This window comes from Gopherus flavomarginatus, chromosome 8 (assembly GCF_025201925.1).
Source record: "Gopherus flavomarginatus isolate rGopFla2 chromosome 8, rGopFla2.mat.asm, whole genome shotgun sequence".
NCBI lineage: Eukaryota > Metazoa > Chordata > Testudines > Testudinidae > Gopherus > Gopherus flavomarginatus.
This window is the reverse complement of record NC_066624.1, coordinates 103,269,230-103,294,310: the sequence shown is the minus strand read 5'-3', so window position 1 is coordinate 103,294,310 and position 25,081 is coordinate 103,269,230. Positions and strand designations below refer to the sequence as shown.

General features: G+C 46.3%; 1 protein-coding gene across 2 annotated transcripts; it reads left to right on the top strand.

Moving 5' to 3' along the window:
- Positions 1–83: 83 nt before the first annotated feature.
- On the top strand, positions 84–24,658 carry ZMAT3 (zinc finger matrin-type 3). Of its 2 annotated transcripts, XM_050966148.1 has the most exons (7): positions 84–288; positions 7,051–7,148; positions 8,190–8,509; positions 11,088–11,207; positions 13,117–13,283; positions 13,409–13,509; positions 19,267–24,658. In XM_050966148.1, the coding sequence occupies exons 3-7, from the start codon at positions 8,246–8,248 to the stop codon at positions 19,476–19,478; spliced, it is 864 nt and encodes a 287-aa protein (XP_050822105.1). In that variant the 5' UTR covers positions 84–288; positions 7,051–7,148; positions 8,190–8,245; the 3' UTR covers positions 19,479–24,658. The 2 variants fall into 2 exon arrangements, with proteins under 2 accessions (XP_050822105.1, XP_050822104.1); XM_050966147.1 differs by lacking the exon at positions 7,051–7,148.
- The last annotated feature ends 423 nt before the right edge of the window (positions 24,659–25,081 follow it).

Below are 25,081 nucleotides of genomic sequence, written 5' to 3'. Positions count from 1 at the left end.
GCAGAGATACTAGAGGCAGTTTTCCCGAGTCTCCTCCCCTATTCCTCCCCCCTGTTCTGCAGTCACTTCCTGCAGCTGTTTCCCTCTGTGTCCGGTTCTACGGACTTTTCTGACTGATGGCCCCTCAGATCTAGTGGGGAGCAACCCGACTTAAGTTGTCATGAAAAAGGAAGAAAGGAGGAGGTGAAGATCTCAGCTGGGGATGTGCAGGGCTGGCCAGCTCCAGGTACAAGGGATTGCCTGCAGATTGCTTCTCTGAGTCCCTCCTCCCAGAATCAGGAGAGTCTAGTAAGTGTATTATACTTGGGTGTATGCATATATTAGAGTAGTCAGGACACTGGCAATAATAAGGAGGTAAATCGCACCACAAGCAGCCTTATGTACATGTTCCCCTTGTTAGTTTGTGGGATTTTACATGTTTGTTTTGCATGTGGGTAGTTATGTTGCATTGTATGTTTTGAATGTCTACATATTGCATCAGTTTTTGGATGCTATGTTTTGCTTGTATGTTTCCCAAATTGCACCTTGAATTCTCTCTTGAATTGCAACCATTTCAAGATAACAACAGATGCATCCAATTTTAATTAGAATCTAAGTCATGGGGATTGTAAAGCTTCCAATTTTGCATAAATAAATTTGCTAAAATGTCAGTTTTTGCATCACACTGTATAGTTCCATAATGATGTATTAGGTAACAAAATGTTCCCTTGTCCTTTGCGTTACCTGTTTTGTATCTACAGTAGTCTAGAGTCAGTGTCAGTGACCACTGTCATGAAAGTTGTTTCCATTCTAATACCCTGCATTCAGTCACTTTGTACTGTATGAAGCCTTCATCGTTCAGTCTGAAATTTGTCAGGCTTGGTCTCTGACCAAAGGCCAGTGTATCGGGAAAGTTTCAGCAAAAACAAGTACTGTACATTCATTCTGGAGTATGAGGAGCCTGGAGGAAAAAAATACATTTTCTGATTTAAAAAATAAATAAATAGTGACTGTTTGAATAACTCCATCACTGAAACAGCTGGAAACAGTCAGGAAAACTTGGCACAGAAATTAGATTTGACTGAGTTATGACCTTTTTAAAAATTGCACTCTGCCTTTGAAGAGTGCACTTCATAAGGAATTTTCCCACTGTGTTCATAAAATCTGCTGCTAAGGAAGGCTGTACTGTGTGTGCATGCTTGACGAACTTAGCTGTGCAGTGAAAAGCTTTTGGGCCTAGACTGTGCATGGCATTTCTCCCAGGGTTGCATAGGGTAGTGAAAGTATAGAACCTTCCTCCCCTCTAGTATGGCACACACAAAGGCCAAGTACAATTGTGGTCTCTGTGTTCAGGGAAGTGCAGGATTAGCTCCTTCCTTACTCTCCCCGAGGCACACAACGCTCCAAAGGGGTAGGAAGTAGATGGACTTACCTGGCTGAATCCGTCTGCATTGTCCTGTGGAACACACAGGAGGAAGTACGTTGTAGCCCATAACGATGTGAGACCCAGGAGGCATCCTGTCTTCCTGAGGCAGAATGCCTCCTGGAACTCACCCTGGGGAACTGCAGTTCCAGGCTCTTTGCTCCAGGCTGTGTTAAAGGCACAACTGAGCCTTTACTGAAGTTGGGCAGAGAATAATGCAGAGATCATTGGTCATCTCGCAAGGTAAAAATGGCATGGCTTCTTAAGTGCACAGGGAGAGGGAATCTCTCTTGCTAACTTCCTACAGTGTGGAGATGGATGGAGTCCATTGTGGACGTAGTAAGGTAAATGGGATGGGGTGTTCAGTGGGGCCTAGACATATAGTTCTAGATTATGGATCTTCTTTTTCTTACATATTTCTCTAAACCAACCAACTAAAAACATCCTAGCACGGCCTTTAAAGAAAAATCAACATTCCTGTCAAAAGTCAGGAAATGGTAACGTTAAGCTTGCCTATGTAACCTTAATCCTGCCTCTGTACCCTTAATCCACTGCAAAAAGTCTTTAGTTACATACCGTTTCTCAAATAAGGTCATGTCATAATTGTTTTCCCCTACATGTTGTAGTGCTGTATACTGCACTATGTATGATAGCCAGAGTTCATGAAAGTAATAGCAAACACTTCTTAGACAAGATACAGCAGATTGGTCCTGGTTCTCATTTACTCTAACGCTACTTTAGACTGTGCTTGCTTTGTAAAATGGCTTAAAGTGAGAGTAAACTATATTTACATCTAATTTAAGGCCACTTTCCATTGCTGGAATGGTGCTTTTATTACAAATGAAAACCACTCCATTATGTATAATAGAGTAATAATACAAATTTGCTGGCATGTCTAGGTCACGTAAATGTGTAGCTGAATTAATTGTATGGGTCCAAATTATGATAGCCATGATCACAAATGAATAACTCTTTCTTCCACCTGTTATTCCATTGAAATTAATGGGACTACCTGCACAGTACAGTACTACTCAATGGGAGTAAGGGGGGCTGAATCTGTCTCAGCGTTAACAGTTATGCCCTGAGCTGAACCCATGGTAAACTAAACTGGTGGTTAGAAAAAATATTATATAGTACATAATTGTTGACTCAGTGATTAAGATACTTATAGAGAGAAGAGAATTTATTTATAAAAAGTGAAAGAGCATTATCCCATGGACTTTAATAGGACATCTCACATGCTTAAAAGTGAAGCACACGCTTAAGTTCTTTGCTGGATCAGAACCACAGTGTGCAACACTTTGCAGGACTGTACTCTAAAACAATAAAGATTGTTCTAATAATTGAGCTACTGATAAGAGTAAGTATAAACAAATTTTAAAAATGAGAAGAAGCGGCACATGTACATGCGATTACTCATGTGAGTTACAGCTTAATAGTGTGAATAAAGAGGTCACAATCTGCTCCTAAGATTGTACAGAAAAATTGTATGGTAGTATATTGTAGGATTGAGAAGCAGAATGCAAGCACGTCATTAAAGATTGTGCTGTAAAAGGATACAAGCCAAAGGGCAATGTTAAGGCTGCGAAAGCAACCTGAACTATGTCATTTCCTGGCTTTGAGTGCTTACTGTTCTCTTAACATAGTTTTAGGTGCAATTATATTAAAATCCAGACAATGTGCTGAGAAGGGAAGAAATGTTAATGAATCTTCAGCTCTGTGAGCTTTGAGCAATTTTTATTCCTGGATAAAAAGCATTCCTGAGCAGAGGCTTCAAAGCTTGATGCATTTATGGTTTTCACCAACTTACAGTGATATGATTTCCTTTCATTTCCTAAAGTCATTGCTGTTACAGACATTTAATATGATCTGATGTTGTTCTAAGGCATTCATAGACTTGTACTGACATTGTTTTACCAACCACATTGTAACACTATAATCTGATTATTATTGTCTTGCAGTGTCAATATGATAATATAAAAAATGGTCAGTTTCTTAAGATAGTCCATTTTCAAATGCTCTATTGAGCGGAAGTGAAAGGACTCCCTGGGAGAAATGCTGGCCTAATTAAAATCAATAGAAGTTTTGCCTTTAACCTTAATGGGACAAGGATTTCACCTTCTGGGTTTTTACCCTGAAGGTCAAAGAGAACACCCACAGATGGTAGACTACATCTTTATGTTGGGTAGGTCAATCATCACCTTATCTATATCAGTGCAGACACCATACCAGTGCTACAGATTCATAGCCTTGGAAGCTATTGAATTCTGTGGCTTTTCTGAGATCTCCATATTGCTGCTGGGTCATACCTTGACTCCCTTTCCCTCTGCTGTAGCATCACAATTTGCTGAATATGGAGACCATGGTGATTTAATGGTGATCTCCAGGTGCCGAAGCACCTGGAGCATATGTTGGCCATAAGGTCACTGGGATAATTACCTGGTGTCTGGTCTTTTTCTGTTAAAGGATTTTATGCAGGCATATAGAATCACTGACAGTGAGGTTAGGAGATGTTACTTGTCCTCAGGCTTAGACCTTCTGTAATGAACATTCCAGCTGAACTCTTTTGGATAGTGTGCAATCAGATTACTTCAGATGGCCTTATCCAATTAGCAGTTCCTTCAACTGATTATAATGGTGAGCTAGTTACCTTTTTACGCAGATGAGACAATGTGGTTCTAGGCTGGTCTCTGTATCTTTTGACTAGTAAAGCCGTGGGTCACAATAGATTATTTCACCTGATCTCTGATTTCCTTGTCCTCTGGAATTCCCTGTGGCACATGGCCTTCAGTTTTGACTTCTGTCCATCTTGACAATGATGTGACCGTGCCACCATCATTGAGCGATGTCATCAATGCCTCACTTAATAAGAGAAAGATGTTAATTATCCTTAGACATGCAGATGTCCACCCCCCTCCCTAAGAAACCATCTCTTGACACTGAAGTGCTTGCCAGCTGTCAAATCCCCCACTTTCAGGGAACAAGATTGAGAAGCTGTGGCTATTCCAGTCCAGGAGCACTTGGACATTAGTGGCATCCCAGATAGTTCCCATTTTAGGACTAGCATTTTTTGGATTTGAGATCGCATTTGTCAGGCTCACGGATGACCTCTCGCTGGTTTTAAATCAGGATCAGCTTGTCTTTTTGGTCATGGTGGATTTCTTAACGTTTTTTAATATGAGTGACCATGGTTACTGCTTTGACAGCTAAGGAACATAGCTAGTGTGTCTGGAGCTGCTCTGAAGTCTTACCTAGAAGAGAGGAGTCAGTCCATGGTGGTAATATGAGATTTGAAACACTGTGTCCTTCAAAGGTCCTTTTATCAGCCATGCTGGTCAATGTATATACTGAGCTCTTTTAGCCAGATAATTTCTTACTATGGGATGTGGGCACAGCTGTACATCTGTTGCCCTGTGGACAACATAGTTCAAGTCTCTGGCCTGGAGGGATGTTTGAACTGTCTTGTCTGGACACATTAAAACTTCTGTGTTCCCAGGATTGGTTATGAAGTCTTGCTACTGGATAGAGTTAGTTACTACAAGAAGGCTCATTCTAGTTGAGAGGGTATGATTAGAAGCAGTGAGTCAGCCATGCCCTCTCTAGGAAGTCCCACCCCCACCCTCCATGTGTTCCATGTGATAGGAACCTTTTTTGCACGTGCACTTCACAATTTGCACAGGTGATGCACAAGTGATTTATCTCAGGGTAACCTCACAACAGCAATCCCTGCCTTTGTGTGTCATACATTCAGCTGATGAAATTCTCTCTTGTTAGGGCTAACAGCAGAGTTCTTCCACTGTTAGCCACTTGTTCAGAATCCAGCATCCCTTTTCTCACTGATCTAACAGCCACATTCACGTTATACCCACTTTGCATTCTTTGCACTGGCTGCCTGTGCAGTGGAACACTAACTGTTAGCTGGTGCTGTTGGTTTTTAAAGACTGCAACAAGGTAGGCTCCCTGACTATATTTGGAACGTCTTCTTTGGAATTCATCTTGAAGAGGATCTCTGGTATGACATGACCATAGAATATCAGGGTTGGAAGGGACCTCAGATCCCTCTAGGAATCCCACCATCATAGTCAGAAAAAGGAATTAGTGTCTTTGTCATGGTGGGCCCTAGGGTGTGGAATTCACTTAACCATATAATCCAGTAGTCCATCTCTCGGCCCACCATTAAACACTCCTCCTTCCCCGGTGTATTTAGAGCAACCACTTCCCTCTAATTTATGCTTTTCCATCCATTCCCTTCTTTCCTCTTTAGCTTCTGCATTGAACATCTTCAAATTTGTTTCAGTTGTTAATTTTAATGAGGTTCTTTAGGGTTTTTTTAATTGCATTTGAATTAATATTTAGAAATTGATTTTAGTAGGGAGCACAGCACCTTGACAAGGGAGCTGCACTACAGAAATAAAACCCAAAGGCTTTATTGTCCGCCCATTTCCAAAGGCGTGTATTTGTGTGCTTCATTTTTTGTAGGTTCCCTCCTGTTAGTCCCTGGAAATACTCAGAAAACTTTAAAGCAATATTGTTGGCTGGAACTTGAGCTTCTGTTCTGCAGCTGGTCCTGTATAGGCCTAGGGATTTGCTCGCAAGAAGCCAACTGCAGAACTGGGGGTCTGTGTGTGCAAAAACAACAACACAGATTCATTCGGGTAAAATTTTCAGAAGTGTCCAAGTGGCTTAGGCTCCTAAATCTCATTTTCAAAAGTGACTTAGCCTTCCAAGTACCAAAGGCCCATTCACTTAGGTTCTCACAGGCCAGAATTTGAAAGGTATTTAGGCACCTAAAGATGTAGATAAGTGCCTCATGTGATTTTCAGAAGTGCCTAATTAGGTTAGATACCAGCCTCATATTGATTTCAATGGGAGTTAGGTGCCTAATCTGTTTAGGTGCTTTTGGAAATCCCAGGAGGCACCTATGTGCATCTTTGGGTGCCTAAATACCTTTGAAATCTGGCCCTCAGGCCAGGATCCTCAAAGGCATAAACATCTCTGAGGATCTGGGCCTAAGAACCAAAGTCACTTTTGAAAATGGGACTTAGGCACCTAAGATACTTCTGAAAATGCTACCTGCAATCTAAATTAAGGATTCCTATTTAGAAAAGTAAAGGTAGGTCCCTGTATTTAAAACATTTCTGCTTAAAGATAGTACAAATCTGGCACCCCAGAATGCAATTTTAGCTTGACATGATTTGAAATAACCAAGATATCAAATCCTGTTTATTGGTAAGCGGAGCTATGATGAGAAGCTAATATAATCTTGAAGAAAGTGGTTCTGTCTTGATTTACACTAATACTTCCATTTTGCATTAACCTAGCAATGTTCATCCCAGGGTTTCAACAGAACGTGGAAACATAAATCAATTAAGCTTCTCAAAGCTTTTTGTGGGAAATTTAAGGGGGTTCCTAAGAACGTGAACTGATTGAGAAATAAACTGAATAAGTGCTAATATGAGATAATCTTCCAAACCTAAGAAAATATGAAATAGTTTTTAATATTGCATTGTACTTAGTAAAATCTGCCAGAAGTAGAGGCAGATATCCAATTAAATAGCAAATGCCTGAGGAAAATGGTGGGTATTAAATGGAATGAAGTTGTAACAAATGAGGAGATTTGTCAAAGTTCCACAACTTTTTAATTCCAGAGTTATCCAGAGAAGACAATGTAAATATCTAGGATGTATGAAGAATGTAACCAGAGCATCTGCCATGGCAGGTGTACCATTGGGCAACTGGAGGACATGTAAGAGAGGCCAAATGAAATAATCTCTCCATTGAACACTAGAGAGGGAAGACTATTGGACTTAACATAGAGGACGTGCAAAGAGCAGCCCAGGATAGACAGGGATGGCAGAGTCTTATTCAGGCTCTAAGTCATGTTTGATAGTGTGAGAAGGATTCAGCTCCTTAGTAAGTGAAGGCATGGAGAAATTGCCCAAGGTCATGCCACAAGACAATGGCAGGGTGTTGAATGGAACCCAGAAGAAATGACTCCTGATACCTTGTTCTAACCAATAGACAACAGTGTCTCCCTCAGTGCTTTTATTTACTGGAGAAAAGTTAATTTTGACGTATTTTCCTGAAGTTGATATTTATGAAGGCTTTGTATGGGGTTTACGATTCACAACAAACACAGTTACTTCCAAATGATTGACAAGGTACCAAGCAACAACATATATTGCAGTATTAGTTTATTTCTTAGATTGTGAACTCGTTGGCACAGAGCCCATCCCTTCTTTGATTTGGGAAAGGGCGTAAGGCCCCAATACTCCACTTGTTTACCCTTGGGAGCACTGCTTCAATGGGCCTCTGCATGAGCTCAGCAGTGAGTCACTGCACTAACAAATATAGGCTCCGGGCCTCCTAGGGTAACACAAACATGGCAGAATGATATTTTCTTGCATCTGGAAGCTTATGCCTGGTGAGTTCTGATTTTGTTTGTTGTCCAGATATTATAAGTTCTTAGTAGTCCACTTAAATTTCCAGGAGGATGTGGTAGCCTTTATTAATAGCTAAACTCAGATTTTAATCCGTGTCGTCTTGCCTAAAAAAATATCTGGGGCTGGATTAACAGGCTGACTGCAGCAGCGTTGCCCTGCTCCAGTGAAGCAGAAGCTATAAACTCATCTTAACTGGCTGGTTAAACTGGGTTTATGGCTGCTTTGCATTGTTGGAGAGACACAGAGCAGCTGGAGTGAAACTGGCAAAGTTGGCCCCAGTCTTGGACATTCACATTGTGAAATGGATGCCGTTTATTTGAGCCTGTGTCTTTTTTCCGGTTCAGAGCTGAAGAAGAGTCTTCCTCCTTCAATAGTAACATGCCAGCAGTCCTCCCAGCCAATGATTCTTTTGCAGCAGGCAGGACTTCCTCCTCATCCTCGTCCTGAGACGCCTTCATCTCCTCCTATGTCAGTGGCCACAAGGCCAAGAGCCAACTCACCACTGTCCCCACAGAAACCGTTTGGACTGGAGCCTTCCTTGCAGCACTCACAAGAAGAGGAGCTTGCAAAGGATCCTGTGCTGGAGGAACTATGTAAGCCTCTGTGTTGTAAACTTTGCAATGTCACTCTGAATTCAGCACAGCAAGCCCAGGCGCATTACCAGGTAAGGAGAAGCAAAAGAAGAAAGATGTTCAGATTAGTTGTTCCTGTGAGGTGCCTACCACTCTTTCAATATGAGATGTAGGGCATGCCTTATGAATTGTGGGACCCCAACCTGCCATAAGTGAGGGAGTCATGTGCCAGGAGCTTCCTCTCCTTCTCGTCTCACTGCCAGAGGCAGATGGGGTCTGAGAGCAGATGAAGCCCCCCTTTTTGCTCCTACGCCTGAAGGAGGGTTACTGAGGCTACACAGGGCTTAAGAGTGGGGCCCTAATGAGTTGCTTGTCCTCTTTGTGCTTTAGGCTGGAGTTCATCACAATTTTTTCATCAAAACTTTTCTTCTGTCATGAAAAATGTTGCCCTTTCGACCAAAATAATGAAAAATTTATTTAAGTCAAACTTTTTCATTCCTCCCCCGCCACAGGAGAATGAGAAAGCAAAACCCTGTGCGCTTTGGTCCTTAGTTGAACTGGGGAATCTGGTCCTAGATTCCCCCTTTAAAATAAAGGGGGAGAGGCAGTGGGAATTTAACCAGATTCCCCAGTTCAACTAAGGCCAACAGAAAGTTCTGATTTTCCTTCCAGTTCTAATTTAAAAATATATTTAAAAAATGTTGATTACCCATCTTTTCTCCCAGCTTTGCTGCTTTTATCAGTGGATGGCAGTTTAGCAGGTTTGTGTCCCCTGGGGGACGGATTGAGCAGGCTCCGTTGAGACTGAGGAGTATGCTCTTTGTAACTCAGACAGCCGGTGCTATAATAGAGGTGGGCAAACTACGGCCCGTGGGACCGTCCTGCCCAGCCTCTGAACTCCTGGCCCAGGAGGCCAGCCCCCAGCTCCTCCCCCTCAGCCTCAGCTCACTGCGTCGCCGGCACAATGCTCTGGGCGATGGGGCTGCGAGCTCTTGCCGGGCAGCACAGCTGCAGAGCCGCAGCCTGATCCGGTGCTCTGTGCTGTGTGGTGGTGTGGCTGGGTCGCCACCAGCCACCGGTGCTCCAGGTAACATGGAAAGGGGGCAGGTAGCACGGGGGGTTGGATAGAGGGCAGGGGAGTTGGGGGGTGGTGGTCAGGGGGCGGGTGTGTGGATGGGGTTGCTGCGGTGAGAAGGCGGGGAACAGGGGGGTTGAATGGGGGCAGCAATCCCAGGGGGGTCAGTCAGGAAGGGGGGAGGTTGAGTGGGGCAGTGGGGAGCAGTCGGGCGGGGATTCCGGGGGTGGTCAGGGAGAAGATGTGGTTGGATGGGGCAGGGGTCCTGGGGGGGAAGTCAGGAATGAGAGGAGGGGTTGGATGGGGCGGTGGGGGGCAGTCAGGGGACAGGGAACGGGGGGGGGGGGTTGGATGGGGCAGGAGTCCTGGAGGGACCATCAGGGGCCGAGAAGCAGGAGGGGTCGGATAGGGGGGCACAGCCTCCCCTAACCGGCCCTCCATACAACCTGATGTGGCCCTCTGGCCCAAAAGTTTGCCCGCCCTTGTGCTATAAGAATGAAGTTACTACCTTTGCTCTTAGACCAGACACTATTCATATGGGTCACTTGAACTGGTCTTGTCTCTGAGTGGGGCTTCATCACACAAACAGGGGTGTAGTATATGACAGACACCATTGGATTAGCCAGCTTCTCTACCGCAATGTACATTTCTTTTGATATGGTTCACAATATGGATCCCCAGAGATCATCTCTCACTTTGTGCTTCTACCTGGTAAGAACACCATCTTATTGGACCCTCAACTTCTGACAACTTCTAGATCTGATCATCTGGGGTGGGTGGTCTAAGAGTCTTCAATTCACTCCCCCTTCCCAAGTCCATCAGAGTGCCAGTTTGCTGACCTTCTGGATATGTCGCAATAGTTTTCACTTTGGTTTTTCCAGAAGAGTGTACTGAACAGGGAGGGCTTTAGTGAGATGAGGAGACCTGAGTGTCTTTCTATATTATTGGGATGGATTTTCAAAAAAGCTTCTAATTTTTGCAGGCAGAATTTTGTAGGTTCATCCCTTAGGTTTGCTGGCTGGCCTGGAAAGCATGTCCCATGCTGTCTCCCTGGAGCCTCTCTTTTCCCAGGTCTGCTTCAAGAGTCTCCTTCCCAGCTACCCTCTCCCTTCAGGGATAGTCCCAAGGTGCAGGCCCCTCTGAGTTTTCTTTCCCAGAGAGGAAACACGCAATTACCTCCCCTAGGGAGGTCTCCTCTCCCTATTGCCTTGCAGCCTTTCTTTATAGAAGCCACCCAGGTTGGTTCTTCACAACTGAGTCTAATCCTCAATTACCTGTCTTTGAGGTGCTACAGAATGGGGTAATTGGGCTCCCCTTCACCCTTTCACTGCTAGTGTGGGGGGGTACATACCCCATCCCAAGACCCAGCCCTGCCAGGTACTGAGCATCTCATGAGGAATGTCAAACACTCTAATCTCCCATTGCAATCAATGGGAGTTGAGATCGCTCAGCCCCTCTCAGGATCAGAGCTTGTATCTGAGCTGCTGTTGTCATGACTACATTTACATTTCAACCTCTTAGCTGAGTCCTCTGGCTGCTAGATACAGGTGGGACTCTTCCATCTGGACAGTGATTAATTCAAGTTTTGTTTCCAGGGTAAAAACCATAGTAAGAAACTTCGGAATTACTATGCTGCAAATAGTTGCCCAGCTCCTGCCAGAATGAGCAATTCAGTGGAGCCTGCCGTGCCTCAGTTTGTCTCCCATCCAGCTCAGGTAAGGCCTGGGGAGATGACCGAGGCTGTGCTGCTTACATGTGCAGTACCCCCTATGACAAGGGTAACTAGTTCTCATGCTTTGGGGTGGGATTGCTGCAGGGGTCAGAGGAATTTTCCTCACTATGTCCAGCATGGTGCAATTGGCCCGATGTGTGCCTTTACATTCTTCTGAAGCATCAGGTATTGACCACTCCTAGATACAGGGGACTAGACTCACTGAGCCACTGATGTAATCTTGTGTGGCAAATCCTATGATACCTGTGTGAATCAGATGCTCTGCTGATTATGGCTGTTTAAAGCCATGGAAATCACTCGTCGTCATGTCCTTCCTTTGTGTGTGTGTGTGTGGTATATCTTCCCCTTGCCTAGCCATCTCCTGTGCATCCAAGTGAGGCTGAACCTGCGTGCCTATGTAGAAAAGGTATTTAAAGTCTAGCACCAACGGCACTGGGCCATCATTTTCCTCCCTAAATAGCTACTCTTGTGGCACTCATTCTCCAATCACTGCATGAGTGAATGGCCCCTTTGTGATCCAGATTAATGCTGTCCCATGAGCTGCCCAGTGGCAGGCACGCACAGAGCAGAGTGCATGCCCCATTAGCTCAAGGGGTAAATCAAAAGTTCTCCACACCCGACACTCGCATGTCATTGCATGTTGGTCAGCAGGGATCAAAGCTGGGGCCTTCAGCACCAAAAGCTCGGGCCTCTACTACTTGAACTAAAGGAGACCGAACCCCTTAGCTGTGAGTAAGTAGCAGGTTGTTATATGGTTGCTGGGGCCAGCCACTATGGGGGAGACCTGTTGACATACAAAAAGAACCTAATCCAAAGCTTACTGAAGTGAATGGGAGTCTTTCCATTCACATCAGTGGTCATTAGAGCAGGCCCTTGCTTAAGCTATTGTATGTTACAAGTGCACTGTGTTGATTTCCAACAGCTGGGGTGGCTGCTCTGCCTTGTTTGAGGAACTAATTCTCAGAAAAAAGAAAGCCAAGTTTGAGCCCGCTACATAGAAGATGTTCATATTGTACCATGCACGCCAGAATTCTAGGGTGTTTTTTTTTTGGGAGGAGCATATGAAGTATCAAAATGGGGGCCAAAGAAACTGCACCTTAGAAAGTATAGCACTGGCAAGGCCAATGAGTAAATCATTGTTATTCACACTATCTGGGAAATACAGTTCCTTGGTGATGTACAAAACACCAAAAAGACTCAGTCACTGTTCCAATCAGCTTACATTCTAAGTAGACAGACAAGATCATGCCCCATAATTCACTGGGAGATCCCGAGGACTGAGCTTACTTGGGGCTGGATCATTCCTCTAAAATCTGCATATGGAACTCCTGCTGTCCATAGGCAAGGTGTGGGGAGGGGTCAGTTGTTTCTCTGCAACCTGCGGAAGGTTATTTGCTGGGTTGGAGATGGGGGCAGGTAGTCTGGACGCAGACTTCCGTCAGTGCTGTGGAATCTCCTTTCAGGGTGTTCCTAGGGGCAGTGGTAGTCAGAGGAGTCAAGCATGTGAGGAAGCTGGAAGTGGGAGCAGGAGGCACGAGAGCCAGTGCAGAGGCACGAGAGCCAGTGCAGAGGCACAGGGCCTCTGCACAGATAGTTCTGATCTTCATCTGATCCTCAGGGATCTTCCATCTGATCCGCAGAGATCGGTGTGGATCTTAGGGGATGTGTAGGTTCAAGGGGGCAGACTCCCAGCTGGAGCCAAGGAGAGGCAAACGCTCCTCCCACAAGGGAACAAATTTGGGGAACCCAGTGCAGAGAACCCGGAGTTCTAATCCCCACTTTTACCACCAGCTTGCTGAGAGGGGTCAACTTCATTGAGCCTGACTCAGTGATTTCAAAGAATAAACTCCACTATGTTTGTATGTGATTCTTTCCCTCCCTTTTGCTGCTAGGTGAGTGCCTCTAAACCAGGAGGCCGAGTGATCATGGCCACCGAGAATGATTACTGCAAGCTTTGTGATGCCTCATTTAGTTCCCCGGCTGTGGCCCAGGCTCACTACCAGGGAAAGAATCATGCCAAGAGGCTACGCCTGGCAGAAGCACAGAACAACTCATTCTTGTAAGTATTGTTCAGCTTTTACATTAAGGGCTGGCCTGAATGTGTGCAGCCATGCCTCCACGGTCTCGGTTAATGTATCTCAGAGAGCTTTAAAACAGAGCTGTATGTGTTTATTTAACCTTCAGGGATACATCAGAACTGGGCAAACGGAGGGCACGGAAAGAAGGGAACGACTATAAGATGATGCAGAATAGAAGAAATGTGTATGCGGTTCAGAACAGTACAGGTACTTGAATGCTTGTGTCACCACTTACATGCTCTGTGGGTCACACAGTGACTATTGCTTAATGGGTTCTGCTTGACACAGAAGGCTGCATTAGGGAGCTTTTGTTCTGCGGGCTGGTCTGCCCTGGTTCTGACTCCAGCATGAGGGATTGTAACAGGGTGGCTGCCTCCAGGGTGGCATGGAGTAGCTCTGCAGCAGCTCTGCCTCATTTTGCCCCCTTCTCACAGCTCTTCAAAACTCCACGGCCTCCTTTGGCTGCTGCAGTGCCTTGCTGCTATGCCTTGGTCCTCCAGCTAAGCCCTTAACAAAAGTACAACTATCCAGGGAATCAGAGTTCCACATCCAAGTTAAAGCCAAACAAAACAGCGCCTTTGCCCCAGTCTCAAACTAGGCCTAATCCCTTCTACCTAAGGGGTCTCTCTTCTGTCCTCTAATTTTTCTGCTCACCCTCTGGGCTCAGCTTTCAGTCCTTCCCAGGTTCCTTTCCATCACTCCCCTGGGTTCTTTTAGGTTGCTCCCTGGTCTTTCCCAAGCAGGCCTTCCTTGGCCTTCCTACCTGGAGTCATCCACAGGTCTCTGCCAGCCTTGTGCTCTCCTCTGGCTCCTCACAGCCTTCCTGCAGCATCAAGGGCCACCACTTCCCCTTTCTTCCCAAACCTAGGGTTAGATAAGGCAGAGGCCTGACTGGTCACATGAACTTCATTTTCCCCATCTTGGGAGGCAAAGATAGTTGTGTCACTGGAGGGGCTGGGCCCATCTCCCCTTAAAGTGGTTAGCCACACTGCGTCAGGTACCACATGCCAAGGGAGGATGGGTGCTCCACCCAACCCTGATCTTTTGACACTGCCTCGCCCCCAACACACTGCCTCCTACCTTGGAATGCCCTCTGTGATGGAGGCTGCTAGATCAGGAGGTCTCTCTACTGGGGAAGTTCTCAGTTAGCCACTTACAGCCAGCATCTAGCTCCTTTGCACCACCTGAGTGACACTAAGGGGCCTGGTTGGACTGAGGAATCTGGTCCGGAGTCTATAAAGCTCTTTGAAGGTTTAAGGGGCAAGTAGGAGTATTAGCAGGCCATAGGCCCCATCCTGATCCTCTCACTCAACCAAACCTGCCATTGACCTCAACAAGTGGGGGCTGGATTGACAACTGACGGCTGGATTGTCCCACATGGGTCTGCAATGCAGAGGGGACCTTCTACACGTGGACCTGTCCCTGCCCATGCAGAGAGGTTGTTATCACCTCCTGTGCAGCACCTTCCCTAGCATGCCTGGGATTCTCTTGCATGGTTTCTCCTCCTGAAAATGCCTCCACAGGAGCTTGGGAGCAGGTCTGGAAGTATGAGGGGGCAGAGCAGGTCTGGCACTATCCCCTCCTAACCAAATATTGCAGCAGGGGCTAACATTGTTGAAGGAGCTTTAACTCCTTCTGGGTCCTCTTCTTCACTGCTGCTTGTGTGGAGGCCATGCTTCCTGGGGAAGGGGAGTAAAGGAGGCAGCAGCTGCCCTTGCAGCTGGATATCAGACTCCCCTCCCCATGGATCCCCAAACTCCACAGCGTTGGCAAGGGGCCAAGGCTCCCAAGACAGTCCAGCTGAGAGGACTTTTCCAGGCAAGCTATGAGGGGAATCTCTTTAAGTCTTCCTCCCCATCCTCCTTCCATGCATCTTTATTCCTCACTGGAGGGGAGGCATCCTCTGGGGAAACACTCCAGCAGGTCCATGGAGGGGGTGTCAGGTGCTGGGTTCTAGGCCGTCAGCCCTGGTGGTTGGTGCAGTGGTGGGGAGCAGGTACCAAAGGTTGAAGCCAGCTGTAGAGTTATGACCAGGCTGAGGGCAGCGCTGACACCGGGGTCCTAGAAGAGGCTGACCTGGGCCCTGCCCAGGGATTGGCTGCTGCAGCATGCCTAAGGGTTGAATCACTGCAGGCTCCGTTGGAGGGGCGAGTCATAGCACCTATTGAACATCTGCACCCGCCCACATGTAAACGACCCTCCCCCAGCCTAAAGGGAACAGCCATGAGCTGAGGGCTCAAGTAAATTCAGGGGACAATGAATGAAAAGCAGGGATGGGAGTGAGGGGTAAAACCAGGGAGCCAGAGAGGGACACTGAGCAGAGAACCCCAGACAGCGCCCACTGCTCCTCAAAGGCGTCCAGGGAGCCAGTGGATGTGGCCTAGAGGAACTGTGCCCAGATATGTGACCAGAGGGAAGAGTGAAAATAGGCCCAACTGTCACAGAGCACCTCCCATCCAGCATCCTTCTCCTGGCATGATGGATGGCCACCTTAGCCAGCGCCACTAGGCTGACGAGGAGGTCTCGTGACTTCGTGGGGCCACAGATGGGGTGAGTGTAGATCAGGAGGTGTGGAAAAAGTGCAGCCAACCCTGAAGGAGAAGGTTCTCGAGGAGCCGGAAAAGGGGCCACAACCTGGTGCACTCGATGTAAATGTGTGTCAGGGTGTATCTCACACTGCAAAAAGGGCACGTGTCAGGGAGGGGAATGGGCGAACCATGCCAGGAATCGCCAACTAATATCCCTGGTAGGCCAGGGTCCAGGGTAGAATATAGAGTGGCCAACCGGGGCTCCTCATCCTCCACATGTGGTAGAAGATCTTGCCACTTGGCGTCAGGGTGAGACCTGAGGGTGAGGAAGTGAAGGGTATGGAGTATAAGAACGTACAGTTGCTTCCTAGGCTTGATTCAGAAACAAAGTGAGTGTAAGTCATGCAGCTGGCTTGGGTGGTGCGGAGGGGGCCTTGCGAGGCAGGGGCCTGATGGCAAGGTCTGGAGGACCAGGGGTGAAGGGCAGGCAGGGAGCATCCTCCAGCAGGACCTGCTCAAGAAGGGCCTGAGAGGCAGGCAATAAGGCTTCCCTCACCTCCTGGAGTACACACTGGGGGGACACAAGGGGTGGAGAGCCCCATGCACCAACCAAGCGCCAGGGGATCCACCCCGTCCTCCCGGTCATAATCCAGGAGGTCTTCACTGAGCTGGGAGTTGGGGTCTGCACGGGTGCTCCATGCCCAAGTTGGGAGCATTCCATTCCCCACTCCTTTGTCCCCGCACAATCTGTTTACCCAAGATTTGTGCAGGTGCTGAGAGAGCCCCTCAGTAAAGGAAGCTTTGCAAAGAAAGAAGCTATTTGTGGTGCCAAGGCTTTGTCTGGTTCTCGCTGATTCCACCCATCTGTCCATCTTGATCTTCTCCACAGTTAAAGTTACTTCAGTTTGTCAGTCTCTTTGTTTGGTTGGTTTCTCATCTCATAACTTAATTTCCCATCTGCCTTTCTCTATTGCTACTCTAAGTGGTGGCTATTTCCTGGTGTTTCCTTGGCAAGGGGCCTGAGCTTTTTACTCCGACTGTACCACATCAACCCATGCTCGCATTCTTGCTGTCCAGAATGATAAAGCAGGTTTGCCACCCTCCAAAGCCACCTGTTCCCTGAATAGTTTCTCTAGTGTTTCAGACTCTGGCTCTGCCACCCTTTGAACAAATGCAATATGGGAAAGACAGAGTCTGTTCTCTTATTTTGGCAGTGGGGAGGGAGAGAAAAGCACTTTGATCTACTGTAAAATCCTTTAAAAAGAACTTTGATCTAGGAATAAGCAAAGAAAAGTGCATGGGGGAAATTCACCTCTGAGTGACAGTCACTTTGCTCTGGTGCCCAGCCCTGTGTCCAGTCAATTCCTCCAGTTCAGAGTAGCCTCTGGCCAGGCAGGGCAAGCTCTGCCAGTGATGCATTGCCTCTGCAGAAGCTGGGAGCATTCTAGGGCAGGACAGAGTGACGAGGAGGAGCTTTGGAACATGGTGGGGATGGGGGTGGGGAGGTGTTGAAGCTTGACAGACTGGAGGAGGGAAGGGGTGGATCCGGAGCAGGAGGTGAGGCTGGGTGGAGCTCAGCGCTGATGACTCCCATTGGTTATGTCTGCACTGCAGCTAGGAGCTAGCCTCCTAGCCTGGATAGACAGACTCATGCTAGTGGGGCTTGAGCTAGCGTACTCAATGTAGCAGCGTGGATGTTGTGGCTCAGACTGGAGCTGAGCTCAGGCCCACCCAATCCCCTGGGTTTGAGAGCCCGAGCTCCAGCGTGAGCTACAGTGTCCACTCTGCTCTTTTCAGTATGCTAGCTCAGGCACCACTAGCGAGAGTCTGTCTATCCAGCCTTGCTCCTAGCTGCAATATAGACAAACTCAGCAGCCTAGAGCAGCAGAAAAAAGGAGTCCTCTAGCTTGCACCTTGGCTCTGAGCAGCAGCAGAAGAGGAGAGGTGAAGTTAGTATCCTCTCTGTCCCTGTGTTGGCACTAGCGCAGGAATGAATCTGGCCTCATTCTGGTCTCATTTACTGCAATTTTATATCTGTGTAACTCCACAGAGCACACCAGAGGTAGGGTGACCAGATGTCCCGATTTTATAGGGTCCTGATTTTTGGGTCTTTTTCTTATATAGGCTCCTATTATCCCCCATCTCCGTCCCAATTTTTCACACTTGCTGTCTGGTCACCCTAACCAGAGGTATTCTGAGGGGGTATTTTGAGGGGGAGGGATAGCTTAGTGGTTTGAGCATTGGCCTGCTAAACCCAGGGTTGTGAGTTCACTTAGGGATCGGGACAAAATCAGTATTTGGTCCTGTTAGTGAAGGCATGGGGCTGGACTCAATGACCTTTCAGGGTCCCTTCCAGCTCTGTGAGATTGGTCTATCTCCATATATTCGTGATTTGCAGCTTCCTGTCCAAGTGCTTAATTCTATACCATTTAATTTGAAGTATATTTAATAGTGTCTGGATCAGCAGTTTTATTTTTTTCTTTGCAAGTCGTGTAGTGAGTGCTCGTTAGCACAGACAGTCCTCTGATGAGTGTTAGTTTAATTTTATGTTTTCAGCATGGTGTTAGTTAATATAACGGTTCTTCTAACATGATATTAAATATGATCTTATAACTATTTTTAACTAAGCGAGCAGTAAACTTACTCTGATCAGAAAGCGGATTCTAATTCTGAAATAGGGGGAACAGTGATACAAGGTCAGATTTTCAAAAACTCCTAAGTGACTTAGGCTCCAAACTCCGATTTTCAAAAGTGACTTAAGCACTTAGGAGCCTAAGGCCTTGTGTACAATACACCATCAGGCAGCTTACATTGACCTAACTCTGTAGGGGTCTACAGTAAAATGTAGCTCCTGCCGATGTATCTCATCCACTACACCGACTTAATAACTCCTTCTCCACAAGAGGCGTAGCACTTAAGTCGATGTAGTTAGGGCAACACAGTGTCAGCATAGATGCTGCATTGCTTACATGGACCGTTGCTGCCTTTCAGAAACTGTCCCACAATGCCCCGCATTGGCAGTTAAATCAGTGCAAGCACTTCTGGTGAGGACGCGTATCGCCGGCACAAGGAGCATAATGTGGACATGCAAAAGCGATTCAGTTACTACGGTGCCTGTACATTGACGTAACTTAGGGCAAGTCTGCACTACAAAATTAAATTGACCTAAGTCCCATTGACTCCAGGGAGAGTTAAGCATCAAAGCCATTTAGGTGCCTTTGAAAATTCTATTAGGTGCCTATCTTTGTCTGTAGGTGCCTAAATACCTTTGGCCTAAGTGCTTAAGTTACTTTTGAAAGTAGGATTTAGGCTCCCAAGTCACTTAGGTGCTTTTGAACATTTTACTCATAGACCTTAGCAATTGTGAAGTGAGGCTCGAAACACTGCAGGGCTCCTCTTGCTTACAGATAAATGGGCTCCTTTATTTTCTCTGCAGGTCCCTACTTCAATCCACGCTCCCGCCAGCGAATTCCTCGTGATCTCGCCATGTGTGTCACCCCAAGTGGCCAGTACTACTGTTCCATGTGCAATGCCGGGGCTAGCGAAGAGATGGAGTTCCGACAACATTTAGAAAGTAAACAGCACAAAAGCAAGGTGTCTGAACAGCGGTATAGGAATGAGATGGAGAATCTTGGCTATGTACAATGACACGCTATCCCTTGGTAGTAGTTTGCAGATAGAGCAGCTTATCTCGCCTGCTGTTTGCCACATGCCCTGCTTTGTGCTCCATTTGATAGGAGTATGCTCTCTAGCTATACATGTAACACCTGAAAACTTAATGGTATGGTTAGGGTTTTTTTATATCGCTGTTGGCAGGAATATGCTCTGCAGGATGTGAAGTGGTTTTAATGTTTGTTTGCTTGTTATCTAAAGCTCTTCATTGCATTTTGGGGGAGCCCTGTCCTCCCCCATTCCCTGTTGCATGAATGTGCAAGGCCTAAGAAGCACTGGGACCACCACGGTTCTGCCACGCAGGCAGCATATGTGGAGACGTAGCACCCCTTTTGGCGTGTCCTGGAGCTGTGCTCCACAGCGTCACTCCACAGCAGGGGGACTTTATGGGCAGGCTAGAGAAGAGGAGGGAACAGAACCAGCGGACGTGTGAATGGCATTACTGGCTGCACATCCCTGCTAGCAGAAGCATCAGAGGCTATAGCCTCAAATACAACTTACAGCAGGTGCCTCCTGCATTCCTGTTGGTACAGCACAGAGGCTGTGCACATACCCTAAGGAGTATCCTATCTCCCTCACCTTCACATAGGCCACCCCCCAGTGTTTGGACTTCAAGTGGCTGGTGAGGATTTCAACCTAACATCTGCATTAGGAGAGTAGCTGATCTGCCACATCAGCAGATATTCTCTTCTGTCACAGAGGATAGATTCTGGTCCGTTCTTGGCAATGGATTTTTACCACACTGGAGCCAATAGGCATCTTTATGCAGTGTGGGTGAAATTCACCTGTGGGAGCAGGGCCTGTGCAGGGTCCAGAGAGCAACAGAAGCTAATATAATCTGATGGAGGCTCTGTACTGAGCCTTGGCCCTCTATAGGACAGCATGGATGGTGCAATGAGGATGGGCTGGGGAGGAATCGTGGGTCCAAACACCCTATCAAATTGGTGCTGAGGGGGGTCAGGTGCTGTTCTCCAGCCTGTAGTAACTGTAGAGGGGGTGGGTCTGTGATGTAGTAAAATTCCCTGGAAATTGGGGATTATTGGATTTCAACTGCCTCAACCTCCACTCCATTCAGCTGCCCTAAGCCTGACAGGTGTTATATGTGCAAAGCGAAATTCACCCTTGGAGAAGAGCTGCTCGTGTTGGGCATATTTCCTCTCTTCCCTTTACTCTAAGTCTCAGACTGGGCTTTCCTTTATCTTGCTTCCCACTGAACGTCAGCGTTTTAGTCTTTTGTTTTAGGCAAGGGATAATGAGCGTGACTGTCATATTCTCCCATGTATTATCTCCAGGCTAGGCTGCTGTGCTGCCCCTTATTAGGGTGACCAGACAGCAAGTGTGAAAAATCAGGACGGGTGGGGGGTAATAGGATCCTATTTCAGCCCCAAATATCAGGACTGTCCCTATAAAATCGGGACATCTGGTCACCCTATCCATGATGCAATCTTTGGGCTGGGCTGCTGTGTTCTCCCCTATGTGGTATTCAGGCTGAGCTACCATGCTAGTCCCCTGCTGATCTCTGAGTGGGGCTGCTGTGCTCTCCTCTGATCATTCACGCAGTTGTGGTTAATTTAATGATCCTGATCTTTTTTTTTTAAGTAGGATCAGAACCAGGCGGGTGCTGTGGATATCTTCCTTCCAGGCCAGCTTTACCGTTCTGGTTTTATGCTAGTGTAGCTCCTTTGTTTCTCGGGTGGGAGGGTACTAGAGGTGAAAAGGTGCTTTGTAGCTTGTCCCCTCCTCCTGGAGACAGCGAGTCAATGTCTGCCTCGGTGTAATCCCATTGACTTCATTGGGGCCACATTGGGGATGAATTTGGCCCAGTGCATATCATGTTACAGACAGCTCTGTTTTTCCCCATCCTTCACTGGTCCCTGTTCCCTAGTTTCCTGCATTCCACCAGCCCTTTCCAGCCTTAAAAAACAGAGTTTCTGTTCATCTTCTTAGGCCACCACAGAAAGGCTTGCATCACTTGTGTGCTCTGAAGTAAAAGCTGTTCTTCAGACTTTGAGTAATCTGTATCATTGGCCACCTCCAGCGAGCACTGCACAACTGCCCTGTCTTTTATATAGCACTCCTATACTCCATGAGGTTAAACTGTGATGGAGGTCCCAGCAATCATCACATGCTCCGTGCTGATCCATGTTTAAATGCATGGTAACAGACTTCAGTGTCTGTAGCGCCTAATGCAGGTCCTCTGCGCAAAGCCTGAGTATATAGGCTTTGCACAGAGGAAGTCCATTGGGTGGAATGGGTGCGGGGAACAGAATCCTGGGTTGCAGAGCACAAGCACAAGCATCTTCCCCTGTGCTCTCCCTGGCTGGCCCCCTGGCCATGCCAACTGGCCTGCCCCATTCCCAACCTTCCTGTGCTGCCGTAGAGAGTGCAGTCCTTGGGTATGACCTGCTCCCCATTCCAGATAGTGGAACTGTGGCCTTTCCTCTATTTTCCTGGCTGTACACCCCATGTAAGGACAGAGGATGGTGGACGATAGTTGCCCTGTCGTGTCTCCCCACAGCAATAGCTGCATCATGTTTAAATGTCCATTTGCCATAAACCACGGCATGGTGTTTCCATTGTTTCATGCAACACTGAATAAAATGAGAGCTAGTGAAAGCCCTGTTATATGTAGTGTCTAGCTCAGTGTCTAGCCAAGGAGGCATTTTCCCTCATAAAACAGTGTCTAGTTGAAATGCCTCAGCAATGGAGCTCCCACGGTTTTCCTTGGGAGACTGCCCAACAGGCAGGTAGACTTCCCCTGCCATCCAGTCTCAGTTTGAACATCAGGGATGAGGGTTGTCACCTCCCAAATTCCATCTCTCCTCTGCCCTTGTGTGAAGCAGGGAGTGGGACTCCACAGCAACTGTTGACAAGTCTCCCAGGCAGGAGAAAAGGCATCCATGGCTAGAAGGATGTGGGACATGCTGGGATTTGCTCTGTCCAGAAGTTCTGATGTGAGCACAAGCAAACCAAAGACTGCACGTCCTGTAACAGCACCCACAATGGTTTCTCCTTGACCTAGAAAATGGCTAATCATGAAGGTGTGAAAAAAAACCACCTTAGACATCATTAGTGTTCCTGCGATAACAGGGGCCTGGACTCAGTGACCCAGGAGGGCCCTTCCAGTCCTATGTTTTAAGGGTTAAAGCCAACCCAAAGGCCCTTCAGCAAGAGGAGAAGGTCAGAACTTGACTATATGCATATTAAAGTAGTTCTGTACATAAGGATTCAGAATGCTTGGGGAAAACATATCCTGCTATAGTTACATTCAGAAATGAGGGGGTGGGGTGGGAGCACGGCAAGGAGCAGAGAGGCACCATACCCAGTAAGAATACAGGTGTGGCACCTTTTTAGAGGACCCCCCCCCCCCGATTAGTTTATTTCTTGACTGGAAAAATAAAATGGACTTTTGTGAAGCTATCACATTGGCCAGTAGATTAATGACCTATGCTGCTAAAAAAAAAATCATTGCATTCATATTTATTTTATTATGCTGACCACTGACAGTCTTGTGAATATTTATGGCTTTATCCTATGGGTGGTTTTTGTTTAAATAGAAAAATCTTCAGTGCACTTTGATTTTGAGTCAGACTAGATATTTATTATTTGTGAAAATGTGGCTCTTCCCCCTCACCCCACGTATATGTATTTTTTTTCTTCACATAAAATAAAAATTGTTCCTTCATGTTTTCATGGCAAACAAATTCAGAGTTTGCCTCCAGATTTTTACTTAAGTCACAACTGCAACCTTTGTCTAAATGGTGGACTCTGTAAATTGAGCACGTTAATGTTAACGTTAAATACATATGCATTTCATTCCAGCTGTAGCTTTTATTTTAAGACAATGAGACCAATACATGTGATGCATATAATTTATATGGAGTACAAAAGAGGTACTGTTTTGTTTGTATTAATATTAGATGTCATTATGCATTAACAAATAAACGTGTTATATCATTACCTAACCTGGGGCTCAGTTCTGCTTATAGTTATTCTGGTGCAAATCTGAAGAAACCCTTCTGACTTCAGTGATGTTACTCTGGATTTACACCAGCGTCACCAAGAGCAAAATTTAGTCCAGGAGATTTTTTTTTTCCCCTACTACCTGAACATTATAGAGAGAATCTATCTGTAAGCATTGATTCATATTTTGGCTTACTAACATGCTGTTAATAACATGAGCAAAATCCTGTCGTCACATTACTCAGGCAAGACTCTCATTGACTGCAGGGGGATTATTGCCTGAGTACAAAGTGAATGACATGGCTGTGCTGTATACTTACATTGGCCATGCCAAAACAAAGCAGGGTGCTAAATGTTCTCTCAATCGTAGATTTTGTTACAACAATCTAGGCTGGCTTAGGCTTTTTAAAGAATTATTTCTCTTGCTCTGTAAGGGCATGCTCCCACTGAAATTGGCGGTGAAGCTCCCATTGATTTCAGTGGAACAGAGTCAAGCCCTAAACCACTCCAGGAACTCTGTAGTGCTGATGCCTTGTCATGTACATGTTTTTATGTCTGTATCTACAAGGATTCTCTGGATGAGGAAGAAACCTTTTGCCCCTTAAGAAGAACAAGTTTCAAGATGGATCCAAAAGGAATGATTTTTACAACTGGCAAAGTCCATGTGTTCCCAGGAATAAATTAGCATGCGGGATTGAACAACCGTGGACCTGATCCTGATTTCATTTAAGTCATGGTGAACCTCCCATTGACTTCACTGCAGCAGGATCAGTTGCCACCGGCATCAAATTGGAAGTAAAAATAAAATCTGATTTTAAATAAATTGTTAGACAATAATAGCTGGCATCCTTTTCCCAGTGATGAGAAAAGGCCAGTGGAGTTATATAAAAAAGAATAAAGCATCTGCAGTGAAAGGGAGGATTATGGATGTTTCTGAAACAAAACACAAAATAGTGAGTGTGGATACAGAATTGATTCAGTCCACTTTGGAAGGAACTGATTTAATTTGTATCCTGCATCTGTATAGTAGCATCATTTGCAAATGCTTTGAATGTACGTCATCTAGAGCCTTCTTGTCAGGTTCGTTTTGTACACTTGTCCCTCTTTTTATTGCATTGAACTCTAGGGGAATAATTGAGTTGATGAAAATGAACCTTTTCTCCACTCTACAATAAATCGTCTTGCTCTCACCATTCCACAGCTTCAGTGTTTTGGTTTTACTGCTGCTGGTGAGTGCACGGCTCTAAACAGTCGTCCACGTAGCAGAAGAGTTACAGGTGATTGAGACTACCTGCTTAATATGTATTAGAGCACAGGTAAAGGGTCCAATCCTGTGTGGCGCTGACTGCCTCCAACTCCTACTGAAGTCCATTTTAGACTTGAATCTCCCCACAAGACTCCTTGGCTTCACAAGAAGTTGAGGATGCTCAGCACCTTGCAGGATAGGAGCCGAAATCACAGTGAAGGGCTTGGCATCACATTGTATTTTCCTGCAGAAAACTGTGGTGGTGCAGAATGGATGCCACAAGCTGACTTGCATCTCCAGACTGAAGAAAGGTAGAGTGAAAAATCATACGAGCCTTTCACTTTATAAAAGTTTTCTGAAAGGCTCAAGA